At 54.9% G+C, this 18,418-nt stretch overlaps 3 protein-coding genes across 3 annotated transcripts; 1 reads left to right on the forward strand and 2 right to left on the reverse strand.

The window, feature by feature from the left end:
• The first annotated feature begins 1,197 nt into the window (after nt 1-1,197).
• On the forward strand, nt 1,198-2,614 carry LOC141746723 (C-C motif chemokine 4 homolog). The gene is made up of 3 exons (XM_074595759.1): nt 1,198-1,388; nt 1,765-1,879; nt 2,189-2,614. The coding sequence occupies exons 1-3, from the start codon at nt 1,319-1,321 to the stop codon at nt 2,274-2,276; spliced, it is 273 nt and encodes a 90-aa protein (XP_074451860.1). The 5' UTR covers nt 1,198-1,318; the 3' UTR covers nt 2,277-2,614.
• Nucleotides 2,615-10,818: 8,204 nt separating this feature from the next.
• On the reverse strand, nt 10,819-16,393 carry LOC141746776 (E3 ubiquitin-protein ligase TRIM39-like). Its single transcript, XM_074595874.1, has 6 exons — nt 15,693-16,393; nt 14,967-15,062; nt 13,096-13,326; nt 12,936-12,958; nt 12,311-12,423; nt 10,819-11,755 (listed from the first exon to the last, which is right to left on the reverse strand). The coding sequence occupies exons 1-6, from the start codon at nt 16,128-16,130 to the stop codon at nt 11,184-11,186; spliced, it is 1,473 nt and encodes a 490-aa protein (XP_074451975.1). The 5' UTR covers nt 16,131-16,393; the 3' UTR covers nt 10,819-11,183.
• A 511-nt stretch (nt 16,394-16,904) lies between these two features.
• On the reverse strand, nt 16,905-18,418 carry LOC141746778 (C-C motif chemokine 4 homolog). Its single transcript, XM_074595876.1, has 3 exons — nt 18,284-18,418; nt 17,890-18,004; nt 16,905-17,250 (listed from the first exon to the last, which is right to left on the reverse strand). The coding sequence occupies exons 1-3, from the start codon at nt 18,354-18,356 to the stop codon at nt 17,151-17,153; spliced, it is 288 nt and encodes a 95-aa protein (XP_074451977.1). The 5' UTR covers nt 18,357-18,418; the 3' UTR covers nt 16,905-17,150.

The following is an 18,418-nucleotide window of genomic DNA, read 5'->3' on the forward strand; positions in this document are numbered from 1 at the left end:
TCTGCTTCCCTGTTGAGAAGAGATGTCCTTCTAGGAACACCATGTTATGGATGGGCAGCCCTCAGCTCTTCCCAGAGCATCCATCACCGCCCTGACAGGCCTTCCCTCTCCTCCTGGGGGACAGAGAGGTGGTTGGTAGGCCTCCATGGCAGTCCATATGTAGGCTTGTGACTTCTTCCCAGTGACCCTGGAAGCCCTTGCCCAGCCCTCGGAGAGCTGTGAGCTCTTACTCTGTCATACAACGCGGTCATTCTGCGGTGTCTGTGGTCATCACAATATTATCTTTTCTGCTGAGACTTTTCTTGCCAGAAACCCTAGTTTCCGCCCTCATCCTTCAGTTAACCTGCTCCTGGTCTTCAGGAGTGTCTTCTTCTTCACCCTGCTCCTGGAGCCCCTCCTGCCTCATCTTCTGGGTCACAGTCAATGTCTCGATGTTTCTTTTGTCTCGATGACTCTCTGCATCTCCATGCCCAGCAACAATAGGCCTCACCTGTCAGTAGCCGCTGAAATTTAAGTGTCTAACTTAAATTTGTCACTTAGCGCCTCCTTATAGGACTTAGAGTGTGGCAGGCACCTCCAGGAGATGACACCCCATCTCAGCTCTTCCTTCCCTTAAACTGAGGAGGAAAGTCAAGTGCTTCAGCTTCCGAGACCCTTATTTCATGCCCACTGCTACCTGTGCTGGTGCCTCAGTGCTCTCACAGCTGCAGGACATGCCCTCAGTCCCTTCAGACTGTGTGAAGCACGTACAAGACACGGAGACCACTGGTGACAGCTCCCATCTCCTGCTACTGGGGCACCATAGGCTGTGCAGGTGTGGGAGAGAGACAGTCCAGGGTAGAGGAGACCGCAGCCCCTTTTTCCCTAACTGGCCTCATCCCATCCATGCTCTTCATCCCATTTGCATGGCCCTTGGAAGGATGTACTCTCACCTCCAAGCTGCTTGGGCAAGTTGAGTAATGGCCTGTTGACAAATGCAGGAACCTCCACAGGGGAACTTCTTACTAAGGGACATGCATGAAAGAAGCAAAAATAGTAGCAATGGTGACTGTTTCATATCCTGTGTCACTGGAGAGGCTCTGAATCGAGGGGGGAGCGTTGCCCTTCCGGGGCTGGGTCTGCTGCTTTGTTCCACCATGAGACTGCACCATAAGCAGCCTCTTCTCTGGGGGAAATTCCACCATGCCTACGCAAGCCACTGCAGGGACATCCTCACCCCATAAATTGGGGAGTTGTTGATTGTCTCAGCACCAGACAGAGAAGAGGCTTTCAAGCTCCCCTTGCCTGCTTCAACTCCAGCCACCACTTCTCAGCTGACATGAAGGTCTCTGTGGCTGCCCTTGCCATTCTCATTGCCGCCTTCTGCTACCAGACCTCCGCTGCACCAAGTAAGTCCGGGCTCTCCCCCTCCTTTCTAAATGGGGACAGGAGAGATGTCACTGGTGGGACAGGGTTCTTCTGCCAGCTTTTCCACCCCTGGGTCCATTCCCATGTCAGACCACCCGCTGGTAGGTGCTCCGGGGCCATTGGGGCTCTGCTGTCATGGGCAAGGCACAACTCAAAGCACGGTATGGGCTGTGTCATTGCCAGCTCAGGGAGAACCCAAAAGAGAAAGAGACAAAGGAAGAAGAAAGCAAGCCGTTGTCTTTTCTCTTCCTCCTTCATGCCTTCCCCACTGCCCAGACCCGAGGGTCTGAGGTCCCAGCTCGCTGCCCCTGCTTCCCATCCCTTGCCACTGCTGACCATCATCTTCACCCTTCACAGTTGGTTCCGACCCGCCGACCTCCTGCTGCTTCACTTACACCTCCCGGCAGCTGCCCCGCAGCTTCGTGGTGGAATACTATGAGACCAACAGCCTGTGCTCCCAGCCAGCCGTCGTGTAAGTCCTCTCCTCAGCGCGGTGGTGGGCTCTCCCTTTGGGCTGAGGATCCAGAGGGGCAAAGACCCCTTTACCAAAGACAGGGGATGGAGGCTGGCCCCGGGGACAGGAAGGATGGGGGGAACAAGAGCTGCAAGGTGATGCTCCATGGGCTCCGCGCACAGGGGCTCACATGGGTCCTGCTCCACCACTGCCAACGTGATGGGCATCACATGCTGCAAATTTTGCTGATCCTCAGGAGAAGCTGGGTTTGGGGCAGCGTTCCCCTCCATGCATTGCACTGAAAGCTTGCCTCTTTGCATCCCACAGGTTTATCACTAAGAAGGGCCGCGAAGTCTGTGCCAACCCCGAGCAGGACTGGGTCCAGCAGTACATGAGCGACCTGGAGCTGAACTGAGGTCCCAGGACAGACCCTGCCACCCTCCATCCCCCGGCTGCTGGGATGAGCGAGCCATGGCCAGCTGTGGGCTCCGTTGGAAATGCTTCAGTGTCATTTAAAGATAGTTAGGAAAATGTTCCAGAATCTGACTTTAGTGGTTTCCTATTTAATTTTTTATAGGGGAGGGATTAGGTGCAATAACTCCACTCCAGGCAAATAAGAGTATTATTTAATAGATATATTTTTTTAAATGAAGACTCATGCTCAGGTTATTTTTTTCTGTATTTAATTAATTGCATTTTTGATGTCATATTTAATGCAAATTTTAAGAAATAAACATTTTTGTAAGAACTTTATGACTTTGCCTCTATTACTATTCTTTGCAATGACAATAGCTGAAATTATGAAAGTGACAACGTGTTCTTTATTCCCTTTTCTACACTGTCAAAACCCCCACAAGCTTCCCCTATCTAAACGTGCTGTTTTGCAAAATAAGAAGAGAAAAAACACAAAGGAGGATGTGTGAGAAGGGTATAGATTACATTCAAGTAGCTTGATTCACTCTTTTTACAAGATATTTAATCACTACTCATTATGACTACTGGCAGCTAGTTATATTCCATCGCTGGCCCCATTACAGTCAATTAAAATGTTACCTTTAGGGGCTGGAATTTAACACGCTGGCTGCTTCAGGGAAAGTTTTCTGAGAGCTGCAGCTAAAATGGATCAGCTATTCCCAGAGCTGAGAATGGGGAAAAAAAAAGTATCACTACAAGATTTTGAGAACTATTTCATTAAACTCTCATTTAGCTGAGACATGAGGCTCAGCAGATGTGTCCCTCTTACAAGAAAAGGTGCTTTTTCTCTGTGCCTCCAAAACCCTCCCGTCTCTGGAGAGATGCAGAGTCCGCCGGGGAATCGCCCTCCAGAACCCGGCCCCGGGGCAGGAGCCAGGGGAGACATCTCTGCTGCAGCCCTGGGAATGGTCTCCCACCGGCGCTGAAGGAGATGGAGCCCACACCACCGGTGGCATTCAGATTGCTCGGATCGGCTCTGGACTCCCACTGCTGGATGAACAACGCGGGTTTGGGTTCCTCCTACCTGGACCTCTGGTGCCGACAGTGCAGCCCAAGGAAAAAGGCCCAGGTCAGGGACTCGGGTCCCCCCACAGCATTTACATACTGAATTTGGGAGGACAGACAGGAACATCAGTGAGACGTTTGAAAAACCCATAACAATTTATTGTCATTTAGACAATTATTCTATCACCCGATGACCCCACACACACATGGGAAGGGGAACCGGGGACAACAAGGAAACACGAGGGTTGAAATATAAATAGGTTTAATACGATAAGACTAAATAACTAACAATAATCATAGAGAACTGGTATTGATCCCGATACTAATATCAGATATACAAGAATTCCATCAGCAGGAGCCGTGCACTCCCTGCAGGGACAGCCAATGTGGGACCCTGTGAGTGTGGCGGCTGCGGGAGGAAGGGAAGGGCTTAGGGCTCCAGCACCAGGGTGAGGAGTTCTCCGGACCACTGCCATCAAGGGAGAGCAAAACTCCTCAGCAAACTTTCTAATTTCTATTGAATGTGCCATTCATGGTATGAAATAATCCCGTTGGCAGCTTGGGGCGAGTGCCCGGGTCTCGCTCCTCCTCATGCCCGCACCTGGCAAGGCTTGAAATCACCGAGACCTTGAATCCCACATAGCCTAGCCAGGTATGAAGTAAATATTTCCATGAATTCAGACACTAGAGTCTTCCAAAAGTGCAGTGTTCCCAGGCATTAGAAGAGAAGTTAGTCCTTTGTCACTTAAACCAGGACACACAGGGTAGCAAGGCAGGAAGGGGGCTGCTGAGAAGATGGAGGCAGAGGCTGGGTGGGAACCGTGCGGTGAGAGGAGCCTCAGGCGGGGCTGGAAGGGACCAGGGGAACGTGGGTTCATCAGGGGGAGGATGGAACGTGTCGGGTATGTCAGGAGCCTCGTCACTTCAGGAGCTGCAGCCCCCAGCTCCTCAGCCCACGGGGCAGCTTGCACCCCATCAGTCATCCCGCTGCAGCACTGACTGTGCCCAGCTTAAAATAGCAGCCAAGGAGGAGGGGAGGTGAAACCGAGAGCCGTGCCAGCAAGCAGGACCCGAGCTGCTGGGAGGGAGCCCACAGCCGGGTGATTCGTGTGGGCATCACCATGAGGGCGGCTGTGCCTTGGTGACAAGGAGCTGCTCCTGCGTGCGAGAGCAGTGCCATTGGTCACAGCCCTGGCTCCCCGGGCACTGCGTGCCCCAGGGCTAGCTCCTGAAGCAGGGTTCATCATGGCCATGCTGGAGGTGAGGACACCCTGGCCCTTGGGTCCCAGCCAGCCTGGTCTCTGGGTGCTGGAGCTCAGTAGCTTCACCCTGAGGCCTGAGACTGGCACAAAGCCGTGCCCAGAGCTGTCCTCTCTCCAGGGAAGAGCAGGAGCAGGAACAGGAGCAGGGACGCCTGCAACGGGGTCATTCCAAAGTGGCTTCAGCCTCCACAGTCCCTCTTGGAACACAAGCCACATCTCTCCCTGTGGCACTGGGAGCAGTTCCACAAGTGTCTTGTCGAAGGACACACAGCACAGGGTGATGTGGGAGCACCATCCAGCCCCTGCACTGTTTGAGCCTGTTGCAAAAAGCCCTATGCGCCAACATCCTTAACAACCTGGGTCACACTCAAGCCACCCACAGCAGCCACCTACCCCGGGTACCTCAGCTAACTCCTCACTGCTATTCCGGGAGCCTGCAGGGAGTCCTGAATTGCTCATGTCTTTCTTGATCTTACACCCACCTACGCATGACAGCTCAGAGGAGCCCTCAAAGTGCGTGCGAGGGATGCAACACGCTCGTTAATCCACACCCCCAGACACAGAGGTGTGAACGAAGCCCGCACGAGCAAGGCAAAGGCAGCCAGCAGCTTTCAGCAAGCTGGCAGCTGCCTCCAAGGCCTGTGAGCTGCAGTGTGCGCATGGAGAAAGCATGCCTGGCCATCTGCGGAGCCGCCACGTTTTGCAAAGGAGGAGGAGGAGGAGGAGTGCAGGAAGGTGGCCTGGAGCATGGACAGGCAGGGGCTGCAGTACCTGTGTCACCATTACCTCAAATCTGCACTCAGGGATTACCCTGCACAGAGCAGGGGATATATTTAGAATCACAGAATGGTTTGGGTTGGAAGGGACCTTAAAGCCCACCCAGTGCCGCCCCCTTGCCCTAGGCAGGGACACCTCCCACCAGACCAGGTTGCTCCAAGCCCCGTCCAACCCGGCCTTGAACCCCTCCAAGGATGGGGCAGCCACAGCTTCTCTGGGCAACCTGGGCCAGGGGCTCACCACCCTCACAGCAAAGAATTTCTTCCTGAGATCTCATCTAAACCTCCCCTCTTTCAGTTTGAAGCCATTATGCCTCATCCTGTCACTACATGCCCTTGTAAAAAGTCCCTCCCCAGCTTTCTTCAAATACTGAAAAGCTGCTATAAGGTCTCCCCGGAGCCTTCTCTTCTCCAGGCTGAACACCCCCAACTCTCTCAGCCTGTCTTCATAGAAGAGGTGCTCCAGCCCTCGTATCATCTTCATGGCCATTTTCCATAGGACACCAGGCTGGGAGGGGTGGCTGACACACCAGAAGGCTGTGCCGCCGTTCAGCGAGACCTGGACAGGCTGGAGAGTTGGGCGGAGAGGAACCTTATGAAATTCCATAAGGGCAGCTGTAGGGTGCTGCACCTGGGGAGGAATAACTCCATGCACCAGTGCAGGTCGGGGCTGACCTGCTGGAAAGCAGCTCTGCAGAGAGGGACCCGGGAGTCCTGGTGGACAACAAGTTGCCCATGAGGCAGCAATGTGCCCTTGTGGCCAAGAAGACCGATGGTCTCCTGGGGTGCATTAAAAAGAGCATGGCCAGCAGGTTGAGTGAGGTCATCCCCCTGCCCTGGAGAGGCCACAGCTAGAGCGCTGTGTCCAGTTCTGGGCTCCCTGGCTCAAGAAAGACGGGGAACTGCTGGAGAGAGTCCAGCGGAGGCTATGAAGATGATCAAGGGCCTGGAGCATCTCTGTGCTGAGAAAAGGCCGAGAGCCCTGGGGCTGTTCAGCCTGGAGAAGAGCAGACTGAGAGGGATCTCATCGATGCTCAGCAATAGCCAAAGGGCGAGGGGCAAGGGCATGGGGTCAGACTCTTTCCAATGGTGCCCGGGGACAGGTCAAGGTGTGACGGGCACAACCTGGAACACAGAGAATTCCATTTGAACATGAGGAAAAACTTCTTCACTTTGAGGGTGGCCCAGAGTGTCTGTGGAGTCTCCTTCTCTGGAGAAATTCCAAACCCGCCTGGACGCGTTCCTGTGCCACCTGCTCAGGGTGACCCTGCTCTGGCAGGGGGTTGGACTGGATGATCGCCGAAGGTACCTTCCATTCCCCACCATTCTGTGATTCTGTGATTCTACGACACATGTTGATGCAGCTCCTTGAGGCTGACCTTGCTGATAGAGCTGTGTGATGTTAGAAAATGCTCACACCGTGCAGCCCTTGGAGGAGCCCCGGGACATCCTAGTGCTCGTGCATGGGTCTCAGGGGCTAATCGTGATGTTCATCCTCTCAGAAACAGCCTCGCGGGGTGCTCCGGGCACACCCACTGGAGACGGGGAAGAGGGTACGAAGCTGGAGGCAGCAGATGAAGAGGAAGGGGAGGCTGGGACGCAAGAGGGTGACTTGCAGGGGGTTTCCTCTGGATTCAGACCAAGACAAGAGCAATGGTGTCAAGGGTTTCAGAATTTGTAAACTACTAAGAGAGAGACTCATCCTGAAACCAGAGTGTCAATATTTTGTGCAAAAGTATGTATGAAGTAAATATTTTTAATGAAAACACTGGGAAAGTCTAGCTGTGAACAAAAATAAAATCATTGCTATGATAAGAATAACATCATTTTTATAATATACATGCACATTCTATGCATTTGTTTTTTCTGTCACCCTGGTGTGTCTGTAGGCATTTTGAGGTATAACGACAGCCAGTTGGAGGTCGGAATCCGGCATTGAACAGGAGGAGGAGGTGGGCTCTGCTGTGATGGGGATTGGATTGATGGCAATCAGGGTTCATGGTCTGACAGCTTTTATATCTCCACTTTTTCAGAGAGGAATTAGACATCCTGAAGGCAAAGCACCCATGTGTTCCAAAGTGCCAACCATTTGCCTTCCTCAGCATCCCAGGATTGGGGACCCACCTCAACACAGGAAGGGGAAGCTCAGTCGAAAACCTGAAACCGCTCTTCCCAGAGACACCGAGATGGGGGACCATGTCTCTTCTGGAGGGCCGGCACCCAAAAAAAAGGCATGTAAAAGAAAGTGCCTGGCTACTACCTTCCCCATAATGGCCAACAGAATGCAGAAGTGGCAATGAAGACCCAAAGAACATTTCTGCTCAGTTCTTAGAAAGATGCAGACAACTACTCACATCCCCCTATGATGATGAAGTACTTTCCAATACACTAGAAGAGAAAGAAAGATGTAAACGTTGGTTGAGAAAACACATTTCTAAAGCTGCAGGTCTGTAACCTTTGCCGTGGAGGATCTTAACAGGGGACACAGTCAGCACCTCTGGGTGACCAAAATGCCACAGTAGATGAAGCTTAAAAATGCGTCATTAATCTACTGATTGCTCAGAAAAACAGCTCCCTGATCATAGAATCATACAATCATACAATCATACAGTCACAGAATGTGTTGGGTTGGAAGGGACCTCTAAAGGCCATCTAGTCCAACTCCCCTGCAGTCAGCAAGGACATTTTCAACTAGATCAGGTTGCTCAGAGCCTCATCCAGCCTGGCCTTGAATGTCTCCAGGGATGGGGCCTCCACCGCCTCTCTGGGCAACCTGGGCCAGTGTCTCACCACCCTCAGTATAAAGAACTTCCTCATGTCTCCTCTAAACCTGCCCTGCTCTAGTTTAAACCATTGCCCCTTGTCCTATGGCTCCATGCCCTTGCAAACAGCCCCTCCCCAGCTTTCTTGGGCTGGAAGGGTACTGGAAGGGGCTCTAAGGTCTCCCCGGAGCCTTCTCTTCTCCAGGCTGAACCCCCCCAGCTCTCTCAACCTGTCCTCACAGCAGAGGTACTCCAGTCCTCGGATCATCTTCATGGCCTCCTCTGGCCCTGCTCCAACAGGTCAGTGTCCTTCTTGTGCTGAGGGCTCCAGAGCTGGACACAGAGCTCCAGGTGGGGTCTCACGAGAGCAGAGCAGAGGGGGAGAATCACCTCTCTGGATCTGCTGGCCACGCTGCTTTTGATGCTGCCCAGGATCACCCGACCTGTGTTTTTTCTGCCAGACGTGGTATCCCAAGGGATTGCTGCCTTCAATAAAACCAGACACCTTGAGCAGATCTGTCCTGGGACGCACCACAGAAAGAGACTGTCTCAACCCAAAATGTTCCTCCCAAATATATGTATGGGCATAGGTATATGCCCATCTTCCTTCAGCATACGTACATCAAATGGAAATGGTGTGCCTGTGATTAGCCTGGCACATACAGGTCAATCCTTCTGGTAATAAATAACCTTACGATGCCGTGTGAGGGTCACCAGCTTGCTTGGAGCTGGGGAGCAGGAGCACTTTCAGGGAGATGCTCAGGTGGGACTGTGCTGTGCCATGCAGCTGTCCCTCGTGGCTGGAGAGGGTGGTCCGAGCAGGACCTGGTCCTTGCTGGGCAGGACCTGCATGGAGGCCAGAGCCAGGCAAGAAATGCATTTCCACCCAGGACAGAGGCAAGCTTGACTTGTCATGACTTAAACAGAAAACCTGCTCGCAAATAGCTTTAGGAGCAGCTTTAGCTTTAAGCCATCAGGAGCTCTAAAAGCCAAGTCCCAGGGCTCCTGGCTTTTCTCTAGCTGCCCATTGCCAACCAGTCTGGGCATCTCAGAGCAGAATGGTGTCTGCCCCGAGCAGTTTCTTAGTTGCAGGTGATGTGGGGGGTCCACCAGATGGAAAATTTTATAACATATTCAGAGTTACCTCATGCCTTCAACCCTTACTCTCCTTCCCGGGAGAGGCAGATGAATGATTTCTAGGAACGCTTTGGGTGCTGCATCGGGGTGAGTTCACATCCTTCCTGCTCATTCATTTCTTCCCCCTCTTTGCAAGATCTCCGAACTGTTGCGCTTCCTCCTGCTCGTCGTCCCCTGGCGCAATAGCGAGTGCCAGTCAGTTGTCACTTTGCCGTGGCCAGATTGCTCTTGCTTTCTGGAGAGTTTCCATCCCACCACCTCCTCCTGCCCCTGGCTCAGTGACATTTAGCTTGGTCCCTTCCCAACTGTCACCCTGCACAACAGGTTTCCCTGGCTGTCCTCATCACTCCCCCCCACAACTGCCTCTGCTTCCAGCCCTCTGCCAAGACTTCAAAGTTCATGTCCTTTTTTATCTTCTCAGACTCTGTAAACTCCTTCTGTAAGATCTCCATGGAGGTCAACGAGCTGCAGAGCCCACCAAGACCCATTGCCCTTCTGCTTCCTGGGACATGACAAAGCTGGGACTGGGCTCTTCTAGTGGCCTCTTGTCTCTGCCGTGTAGCCTCCAAAATAAAGAGCCTGCAGCTGAAGGGTGGAGGGTGGGACTCCCCAAAACTCAATGAAACTCAGACAAGAACAACTGCTATCTCAGGTCCAATGTCATTTTTCACAAGGAGACTCCTAAAGGACCATTCAGGACACCCACAGAGAAACTGTGCTGAGCATTTAAGACTGTGCTTTATCAAATCTCATGTTATTTGAACTGAATTTATTTTTAAATTAAGTGGCTTCATTATTTTTCTCTGAAGGGCACGCTCCGCAGCTGCTCCAGCTGGCAGTCCATGGCTACTGGCATCGCCTTCGCCCCGTCTGCCCCCGGGGCAGTGTCTCCTGCCTCCTGGCCCCGTGAGCCACAGGCGCTTTGGTTTAGATGAGTAGGACTGGCTGATGCTGAAGCTGATCTTAAGGTTCTGAGAGTTTTTCCTCCAGCAGACTGCTTGAGGCAAGAGGCTGGGGCAGCAGTACAGCCCTTCCAGGGATCTCCCAGGGGAGGGAGAAACCAAAGGTCACCTTTGGATGCATCAGCAGGGGCTGAGTTATTTTTCTTTCCCTGGGTTTTGCATCCCCCAAAGTGCCCCTGCCCTAGCATGTGCAACGCACAGGCTTCTGACACTTGAGGATTTCCCACCCACGGGGCTCGTGAGGGGAGGTGGAGGAGAACCTACCAAACTGGATGTGATCTCCCTTCCAGGAGACAAGAGAGAGCAACACCAGGCAGGGCAGCACCCACACCCATGCAGATGTCCCCTTGCCCTCACCCCAGGGCAGTAGCGTGGCCAACTACCAAATCCCTGCCTGGCGGGTGCCCAGCTTGCTGCAGTGTCCCACTGGTGCCACAGCGGCATCTCTCAAGGACCCTCTCTGGGCCAGAGAGAACCAGGTCCAGCAGCACCCTTTGCCCTCTGAAATGTTGGGTATTAGCTGGGGCTCACAAGCAGGGATGGACGCACCACAAAACCACACTGCTAACAGCACAAGGCTCCCCAAATCAACCCTTTATTGCCTTGTTTCAGCACAAATCACATCAAAATCAGCACTACAAAGCAGGCTGGGTGCCCACCCTTCTCCAGCAGCCCATGAGATGGGCATCAGGGCAGCGGTGGTCAGTGGGCTCCCCTGTCCCCATTATGGTACGTCCCCTCTGCAAAGCGCCCTTCCCAGCACGGATGTGGCATGGGGTGGGTGTCACTCTTGGCAGTCACCACCAGCAGCCTGGAGCACACAGGAACCTGCCATGACACTCACCAAGGCACACAGCCATTTCCCCGGAGCTGCCCCGCTCACGGGAGGAGTTGGTCGGGCTCTCAGGTCTCTGCCCGCCGGTGAGAAGCCAGGGCAGCCGCTGTCACAGGATGATGCACCCGGACCCCTGCGTGTCCCTGACCCAGGAGATCACCAAGGGCTCTGCATTTCTGCCCCCCAAAAAGGCACCCAGGAAGAAGAGAGGACGGAGGTTCCCCAAAAACTTGTCGGTGAAGGTGTAAATGTGGGAGCGGTCAGTCACGTTGTAAAAGGAGATTTCTCCTGCCTCATAGTCCAAGAAGATCCCAATGCGCCGGGGTCTCACGCTCATGGTCAGAGGGGAGACGGGCAAGGTGAGGGCCTCATAGTTGCCCCCGTTTTGCAGCCGTAGCACCCAGTAGCCATTGTTTGGGGAGAAAAGAATGTTGCCTTTCCGGCTGGCAGACTCCCTGCACAGCCCCAAGCCCCACTCGGGCTTGTCTCCCACCTGCACCTCCCAGTAAGAGCGGCCCGAGAAGAAGACCTGACTCCCCAGCACCACCGGAGCAGTGCTGAACCTCTTGGCGTTGTCGAAGAGGGACAGAATCAGCTTCTTACTCCCATACCGCACGCTCTTGCGGTCCTCGGACAGGGTAAGCTCAGGGTGCGCCGTCTCAGGGTCCAGAGTCACGTCCACTGGAGCGAGAGAGGGGTGGAAGGACAGACAAGGCTTCAGGGGTCTGCAGGCACAGACAGGAGCGGGTGCCTGCGACCTGGATGCTGGGCTTTTCCAGATCTTCCCACCTCCCACATTTATTTGCTCACGCCCATGGTTTTGCACAGCTTCCAGCGCTGCCTGGCAGTGGGGAAGTGCAACACAGAAAACCATACTAACCATAAACCACATCAAAACATTTGGCTTCTGGCTGCAGAGTAGAAACAGAATGAGGGCAGCTCCACAGCCCCTGGCACAGCTTCAGAAACAGCCAGCACTGAAAGCATGAGTTCGTGGGCAACACAGGGCCTGAAACTCCTGAGTGACCTCCTAGGCTTCAGGGTCAGCTCACAAACCCCCCAAGACCAGAATGAGGAAGGTCTCCACACCATGAAACCAGCCTGAACTCATCAGGACACAAACTGGGACCAGCTGGACAGAGCTTATTGGAAACACCTTCCTGTGCCCCAGGGCATGGCGGAGTGGACCAGAGGCCAAATGCACCAGGAGCTGGCATGAAAACAGCCCCCTTTTACCTTTGAACTTCTTCAGCATGTCCCTCATGCCCAGGCAGCGCTCAGGGATGCTGTAGTTTTCCTTCAGGGTCACAGACACAGCCTTGGGGGACTGGAGCTTTACCCCCTCGGACCTGAAAGGAGAGCGATGCCCATGGGCTGTATCCAGAGCCCACGGTACGGCCAGTCTCCTGCCGGAGGCGGGGGGTGGTTAACGCCTTTCTGTTGGCTGCACAGATGCGTCTCCTCCCTCAAGCTCTTCAGCTGTGAAGAGCACTAGGGATAACTGCTTGCTTATTGGCAACCCCGATGGGATCAGAGCTAAACGGTGAGGGTAGCGGCAGTGCCAGTCCCTGGGAAGGAAGGTAGGAGCAAGGCCAGCCAGGCAGCATGTCCCTTCAGAGGGGACGCATCTCACACACCACAAGGCCAGGGAGGGAAGACCTTGGCTCTGGGGCCCTGGAAGAAGAGGATGGAGTCTCTTCTCCAGCCACCTCTGGTCTCAGTCCTTCCTTTGTCAGCCTCAGGGAGGACCAGACCAGATGCTGGGCAAAGAGGACAGGGGGTGGCTGGCATGGAGCAGACACGAACATCGCAGAGCCTGGAGGCAGCCAGGACAGTTGGAGGAACAAGCATGGGTACCTACCTGCTCAAGATGCTTTTCATGTCCTAGAAGGAGAAGAGAAAAACCATTCTGGGTGTGGGGTTCCAGTGCCTTGCACCCACCAGCCAGCCTGTCCCCAGCCACCTGGCCAAATGGCAAAGGCATCGGGGCCAAGTCAGTGGGGCTGGTGGCATAGCCTGACCTTGAGCAGCCTGTCTGCCGGCTGCTGGGTCTTCTCCTTTATCTCCAGGATGAGCTCCTCGAGCAAGGACTTCTGCTCCACCAGCTTCGCCAGGTTTTCATTGATCATCAGCAGAATCTGCTTCTCCTCCTCCTCCAGCTTCTGGAGCAGCAGCTTCTCCTCATCAGCCAGCAGCCGATGCAACTTCCCGAACTCGCTCACAATCCTCTCCCGCTTCTTCTTCACTGCCTCCTGGCAATAAGAAGATACATGGGGTGAGGAGAGGCAGCATTAGCCAGGCAGCTGAGACAGAGCCGGATGCGCCGGCATCCACGCCTGGCACCAGGCTCTGGGAAACCACCGCATTTTTTTGATAAGTGCATTTATTTAAAAAAGCAGCCAGAGGCTAACTGCCATGCTTTCACCTGGCCTGAGGTCCAACTCGACATCCTCAGTTTACCAGCAGTGGGACTTTGTCCCGGAGCATTTCTGCTCAGCTGGACCTCAGATGTCTAATGATGCCTCGTGCAGGGGGGCTGCTGGTCTGCAAGGAGATGCCATCAGGTGTCGGGGTAGGTTTTTATTAGATGTGGTACAACTCATCCCTCCAGCGAGATTCAGGCTAACCTGAATTTCCTTAGGCAGCCCGAAGGAAATGCTCCGTGTGCGGAAAAACCCCCAGCAATGGGAAAGAGGTGGAAGAATCCCTGGGGCTGAGGAGGGATGGAAAGGGGGAACTGAGGAGGACTCCCCGGTTGTCTGAGAGCTTTCACTACAGCCAGCAACAGGCAGGGCCTGCCAGTGCTTTAGGGTTTTTTGCCTGAGCCCTAAAAATTGTCACTTTGCTCGAAACCTGAAGCACCAGGGAAACACGCTGCAGTTAGCCAGGACCACGAAACCTCAAAACTCAGAAGATAAACTAAAGGAAACTGAAACGCAATATTTTTCTGTCCAAGCACATGATTTCTTGGACCTGAGTCACAAAGGCTTGATAAGCCAGGACGGTCACTACCACTTCCTCCTCATTGCTCGCAAGGGACATTTTTTCCTTTTTACTAAAAAAGCTTAACCAGCCGCTGGGCCGGGAGGAAGCCGGCAGCAGCTGAGCCATGATCTCAGAGCCCTGACTCAGGTGAGGGGGAGACAGTGATGTGGCTCTTTCACAACCTCCATCCCCGGCCCCATCCCAGCCCGAGGGGGATGGCGGGCACGCAGGGACGCCCCAAAAACTTGCCACCCGCTTGGCCGAGCGGCGGCAGGCAGGCAGGGGAGCAGAGCAAATAACTAGGGGAGTCCGGAGAAACCTGTTTTCCCTGCCAAAGCTGATTAATCATCAACTCTAACTCGGGGCTGGATAACTCAGTCCAGCAGTTTCGTTTCCTTTCCTGCAGTTACTTTTACTTTCCAGTTTCCACCCCGGAGGGACGTGAAATGCAGTTGTTTTGCTGGCGCCATACCTCCCCGGGACTGCCTGGAGTCGGGCAGAGGTGCAGTAATTCAGCTCTTTGGTTTTTTTCAATAGAAACACTTCTAGTTCCTATGGCTGTGACCTATTGCCCACACCTGGCTTGTACCTCAAGCACACATTGTAAAACAAAAGGCTAATATAAAATACCCAGTGTCTATTTGTTTAGCCGGCACACAAGCCCCCGCGGTTTCAGTGGAGCTGGTGTGCTGCTCTTTGCAAAGCGTTTCTTTGTGAACCTTTTTAATCTTTTTTATAGAGCCGCACACCGTCACTGAGCTGGTTTCCAGCACCAGTCTCCATACAACCGCAGGACATGGGGACGTGTCCCACCCTAAGGACGATGCAAAATCCACAGCCCCAGACAGGATCATAATTGCTGATATCTCTGAAAGCTCGTTCTTTAAGAATTAAGCCAGGCACCTGCCTTGCACTCCTGGGTTTTCATTCTTTCCGCTGACTCACGCTTCTTCACCTCCTCCACTTCCTTCGAAAGATGCTCCAGGGATTTCTGGAGTTTGACCTGAAAAGAGAAGAAACGGGCTCAGCTCGCCCCAGCAGTGCCGCAGTTCGGCCGGGCCCCCTCTGCCGTGGCAGCCAGGGGACGGTGACCCGGCGGCGCCAGGCGGTGCCAGCCCTGGCACCCAAACCCAGCAGCTGTGCTCTTCACTCCGCTCGCAGCATTAACCCTGTCCGCACTCCTTGGCTTTTCCCCGTATTTTTCTCACTGTTTAGGTTTTGGAGAACACAGTGACTGCTCCCGGCAGCACAGGGGCGGCTGGCAGTGTGCAGTCAGGAGCATGGCTGGGACATGGTGCACCCCTCCACCAAGGTGACACGTCCCCAGAGCAGGACCCACCGCCCCCCTTCTGCGGGGGGGTGACGGAGGAGCAGGGCACCCGGCTGGCTCCATGAACCCGGGTGGGCAGGGGTGACCCTGGGTGCCTCTGCAACCTTGGAAACAGCGCGTCTGGCCTCATCCCTGCGATGAGAGAGGCTGGGTGGGTGCCACCATCGCTGCCACCCCCTCCTCTGTTTTCCCAGGGCTACTGGGAGAGGTGCAGTGGGATCCCGGCGGCCGATCTCCCCGGTGCTGGCGTGTCCAGGGTGCACTGGGGCAGGACAGGGACCCCCAGAGCCCAACCTCCCCTACCTTGTACACCTGCGCAGCCTCCTCAATGGGGTAGACGGTGTGGGAGCGGTGGTGCAGGGACTCCCGGCACACCACGCAGATGGCCTCCTCCTCCTCCTCGCAGAAGAGCTTGAGGCGCTCATCATGCTGGGCGCAGAGCGGGGTCCCCGGCCCCGGCTCCGTCCCCGGGCCGCCCCGCAGCCCTAGCTGCCGGATGCTCTCCACAATGTTGGCCAGCTGCCGGTTGGGTCGGAAGCCGCTGCGGTGGCAGGAGGCCCGGCACTGCGGGCAGGAGAAGGGCCCATCGCCCCAGAGACCCTTCTCCTGGCAGTGCTTGGCAATGCAGCCCCCGCAGAAGTTGTGCCCGCAGTCGATGCTGACGGGCTCGCTCATGTACTCCAGGCAGATGGGGCAGATGGCCTCCTCCTGCAGCCGCTCCAGGGCACCCGTGAGCGCCATGGTGGCCGCTGCTGGCCGGCTGCGCTGGGCACGTCCTTCCCCTGGGGTCAAAGGTAGGCTGGCAGGCAGGCACGGCTGCGGTGGCCTCGTGGTGAGGCAATGCCAGCAGCCCCACGAGAGCCTGGAGGAGATACCGGCCTCGCCGCCGTGCCGCGCCGGCCGTGGGAGCTTCCGTGCTGGCTGGGGGAGGAGCGTGGCGCCAGCTGGGACAGCCGCCGCCAGCCCCAAAGGCTGGGCCTTCCGCTATCCCGGCAGGTTGAAGTGAAAGAAAAACCCTGCCGGGAGCACAGGACTAATTAGGAAGTGCCAGAAATAACACGGGCCCGAAGATAACCCCGAGCACTGGGATGTCAGAGGAGACGGTGTTTGCTTTCTGGTGTGTGCTGAGCCGAGCAGTCCCCGGTTGCAGCAGCAGCCCCGGCATTGCTCACCCGCTGCCCAAAGGCGCCGGGCGAGCTTGGTGACCCCCATGCCTCGCCATGCCGCCGCTCACCCCGGGACATCCCCCCACGAGACCCACCCACCCACTGCAAAGGGCCGCAAGCTTGGGCATCGACCAGGGCAGGGCTATGTGCGGGCACAGGGTGGGAGGTGCAGGCAGCTGCCCAGAGCCCCGCCGGGAGCCAGCAGGATCCGCAACGCTCTGCCGCACTGGGGACGTGCAGCACAGAGGGGCTGGGGGCAGCTGGACCCCTCCCAGCCACCGGACCCCTCTTGGCCACCCTGCCCACCACAGCCTCCAAGAGGCATCCCTAGAGCCAGTGGGAGAAGCTGCAGGTTTTGCTCCTTTTTATTACACAAAATAACATCAACACAACCAGTACAAATTAGAATTAAAAGTTTCACCGAAAATGCCAAATAAATTAAAATTGCATTTGCATAAACTTAAATAAAAGAGAAAAACACTGCATTAAATAGTCTGCCAAATTCACAGGCAATACGAAAAGAGGGATGTGTCTCGGAGATGCCCATGAGAGCAGGTCCTTGCAGAGGTGATGCTTGGAGGGAGCAGGGCATTGCTCATCCACTGCCTGCCTTGTCCTTCTGGGCATTCACGACGTCCTGGACCCACTTTTCATCAGGTTTGCCACAGACCTTGTTGCCTTTGACTGTGGTAAATCTGCAGAAGGAAATTCAGTTAACAGAGGAGGAGAGGAGAAGGAGAGGAGAAGGAGAGGAGAAGGAGAAGGAGAAGGAGAAGGAGAGGAGAGGAGAGGAGAGGAGAGGAGAGGAGAGGAGAGGAGAGGAGAGGAGAGGAGAGGAGAGGAGAGGAGAGGAGAGGAGAGGAGAGGAGAGGAGAGGAGAGGAGAGGAGAGGAGAGGAGAGGAGAAAACCACCCGTTCCTTGCCACTGGTGAACCCAACCAAACCTCTATAGCTGCAGAACAGCCCCAGGGAAATACAGGGTGTGGGATTGGCTTAATGTCATTACAGCTGTCCTGCTCTCTGCTGCTTAAGCCACTTTGTCCCCAGCACACCTGCCCCGACTGGGACACCGTCCTGCCTGGGTCCCACTATCTGGGGAGGAGGGGGGTGACCAGCAGAAGATCTTTTGGCTCAAACCTAATAAGGAGTTCCAGAAACTGGCTGCCTGGGATGTGGGATTGGCCTCTGAGATGTTTCCAGGCTGTTCTCCTAACACAGGCGAGTCCAGCCTGGTGTATTGCCTTGCCAGGATGCGGTGTGATGTGGGGTTTCCTGGTGCTGCCACCCTTCAGTTGAGCAGAGCCCCCAAGGATTTGGGCAAGAGATCTACTCACATCACAGCTGGCTGGGGGCAGTGGCTGCCCGTGTGCTCATACATCATAATGCGGCTCAAGGGAAACGCTTTGGTCCTGTATTGGATGCAGCAGGGTCCAGAAAAGTTGATGGCAACTGGAAGAGAAGTTAAGTTTTTTGATTAAACCAGACCAGGAAAAGTGTCAGTGGGGAGGGAAGCAGGGTCAGAAGATCAGAAGGTCGCCACTGGAGGAGATGCTGCTCCCACCATGGATTCCCACCACAGCCACCCTTCCCTCAGGAAGCCAAGGAGTAGCAAGACATGCCTCTCCTTTCCCGCAGCAGATGCTTGGAAGGAAGAGTTGCCAAGCGTTACTAAACCTTATACGACAGAAAGAAAGGGAGAGATCCTCGGAGAGGAGAGCTTGGACTCACATGGAGAAGAAGAGACCTGGTAGCAGAGGACAGCCACAAAAAGTACAGCAAGGGCTGCTGTGGAGGTCTTCATGCTCCTGTTGGGTGGAGATAAATTGTAGGAGGCAGGCTAGACTGCTGCAGAGTGCCCCCGGC

Source organism: Larus michahellis, chromosome 7 (assembly GCF_964199755.1).
Source record: "Larus michahellis chromosome 7, bLarMic1.1, whole genome shotgun sequence".
NCBI lineage: Eukaryota > Metazoa > Chordata > Aves > Charadriiformes > Laridae > Larus > Larus michahellis.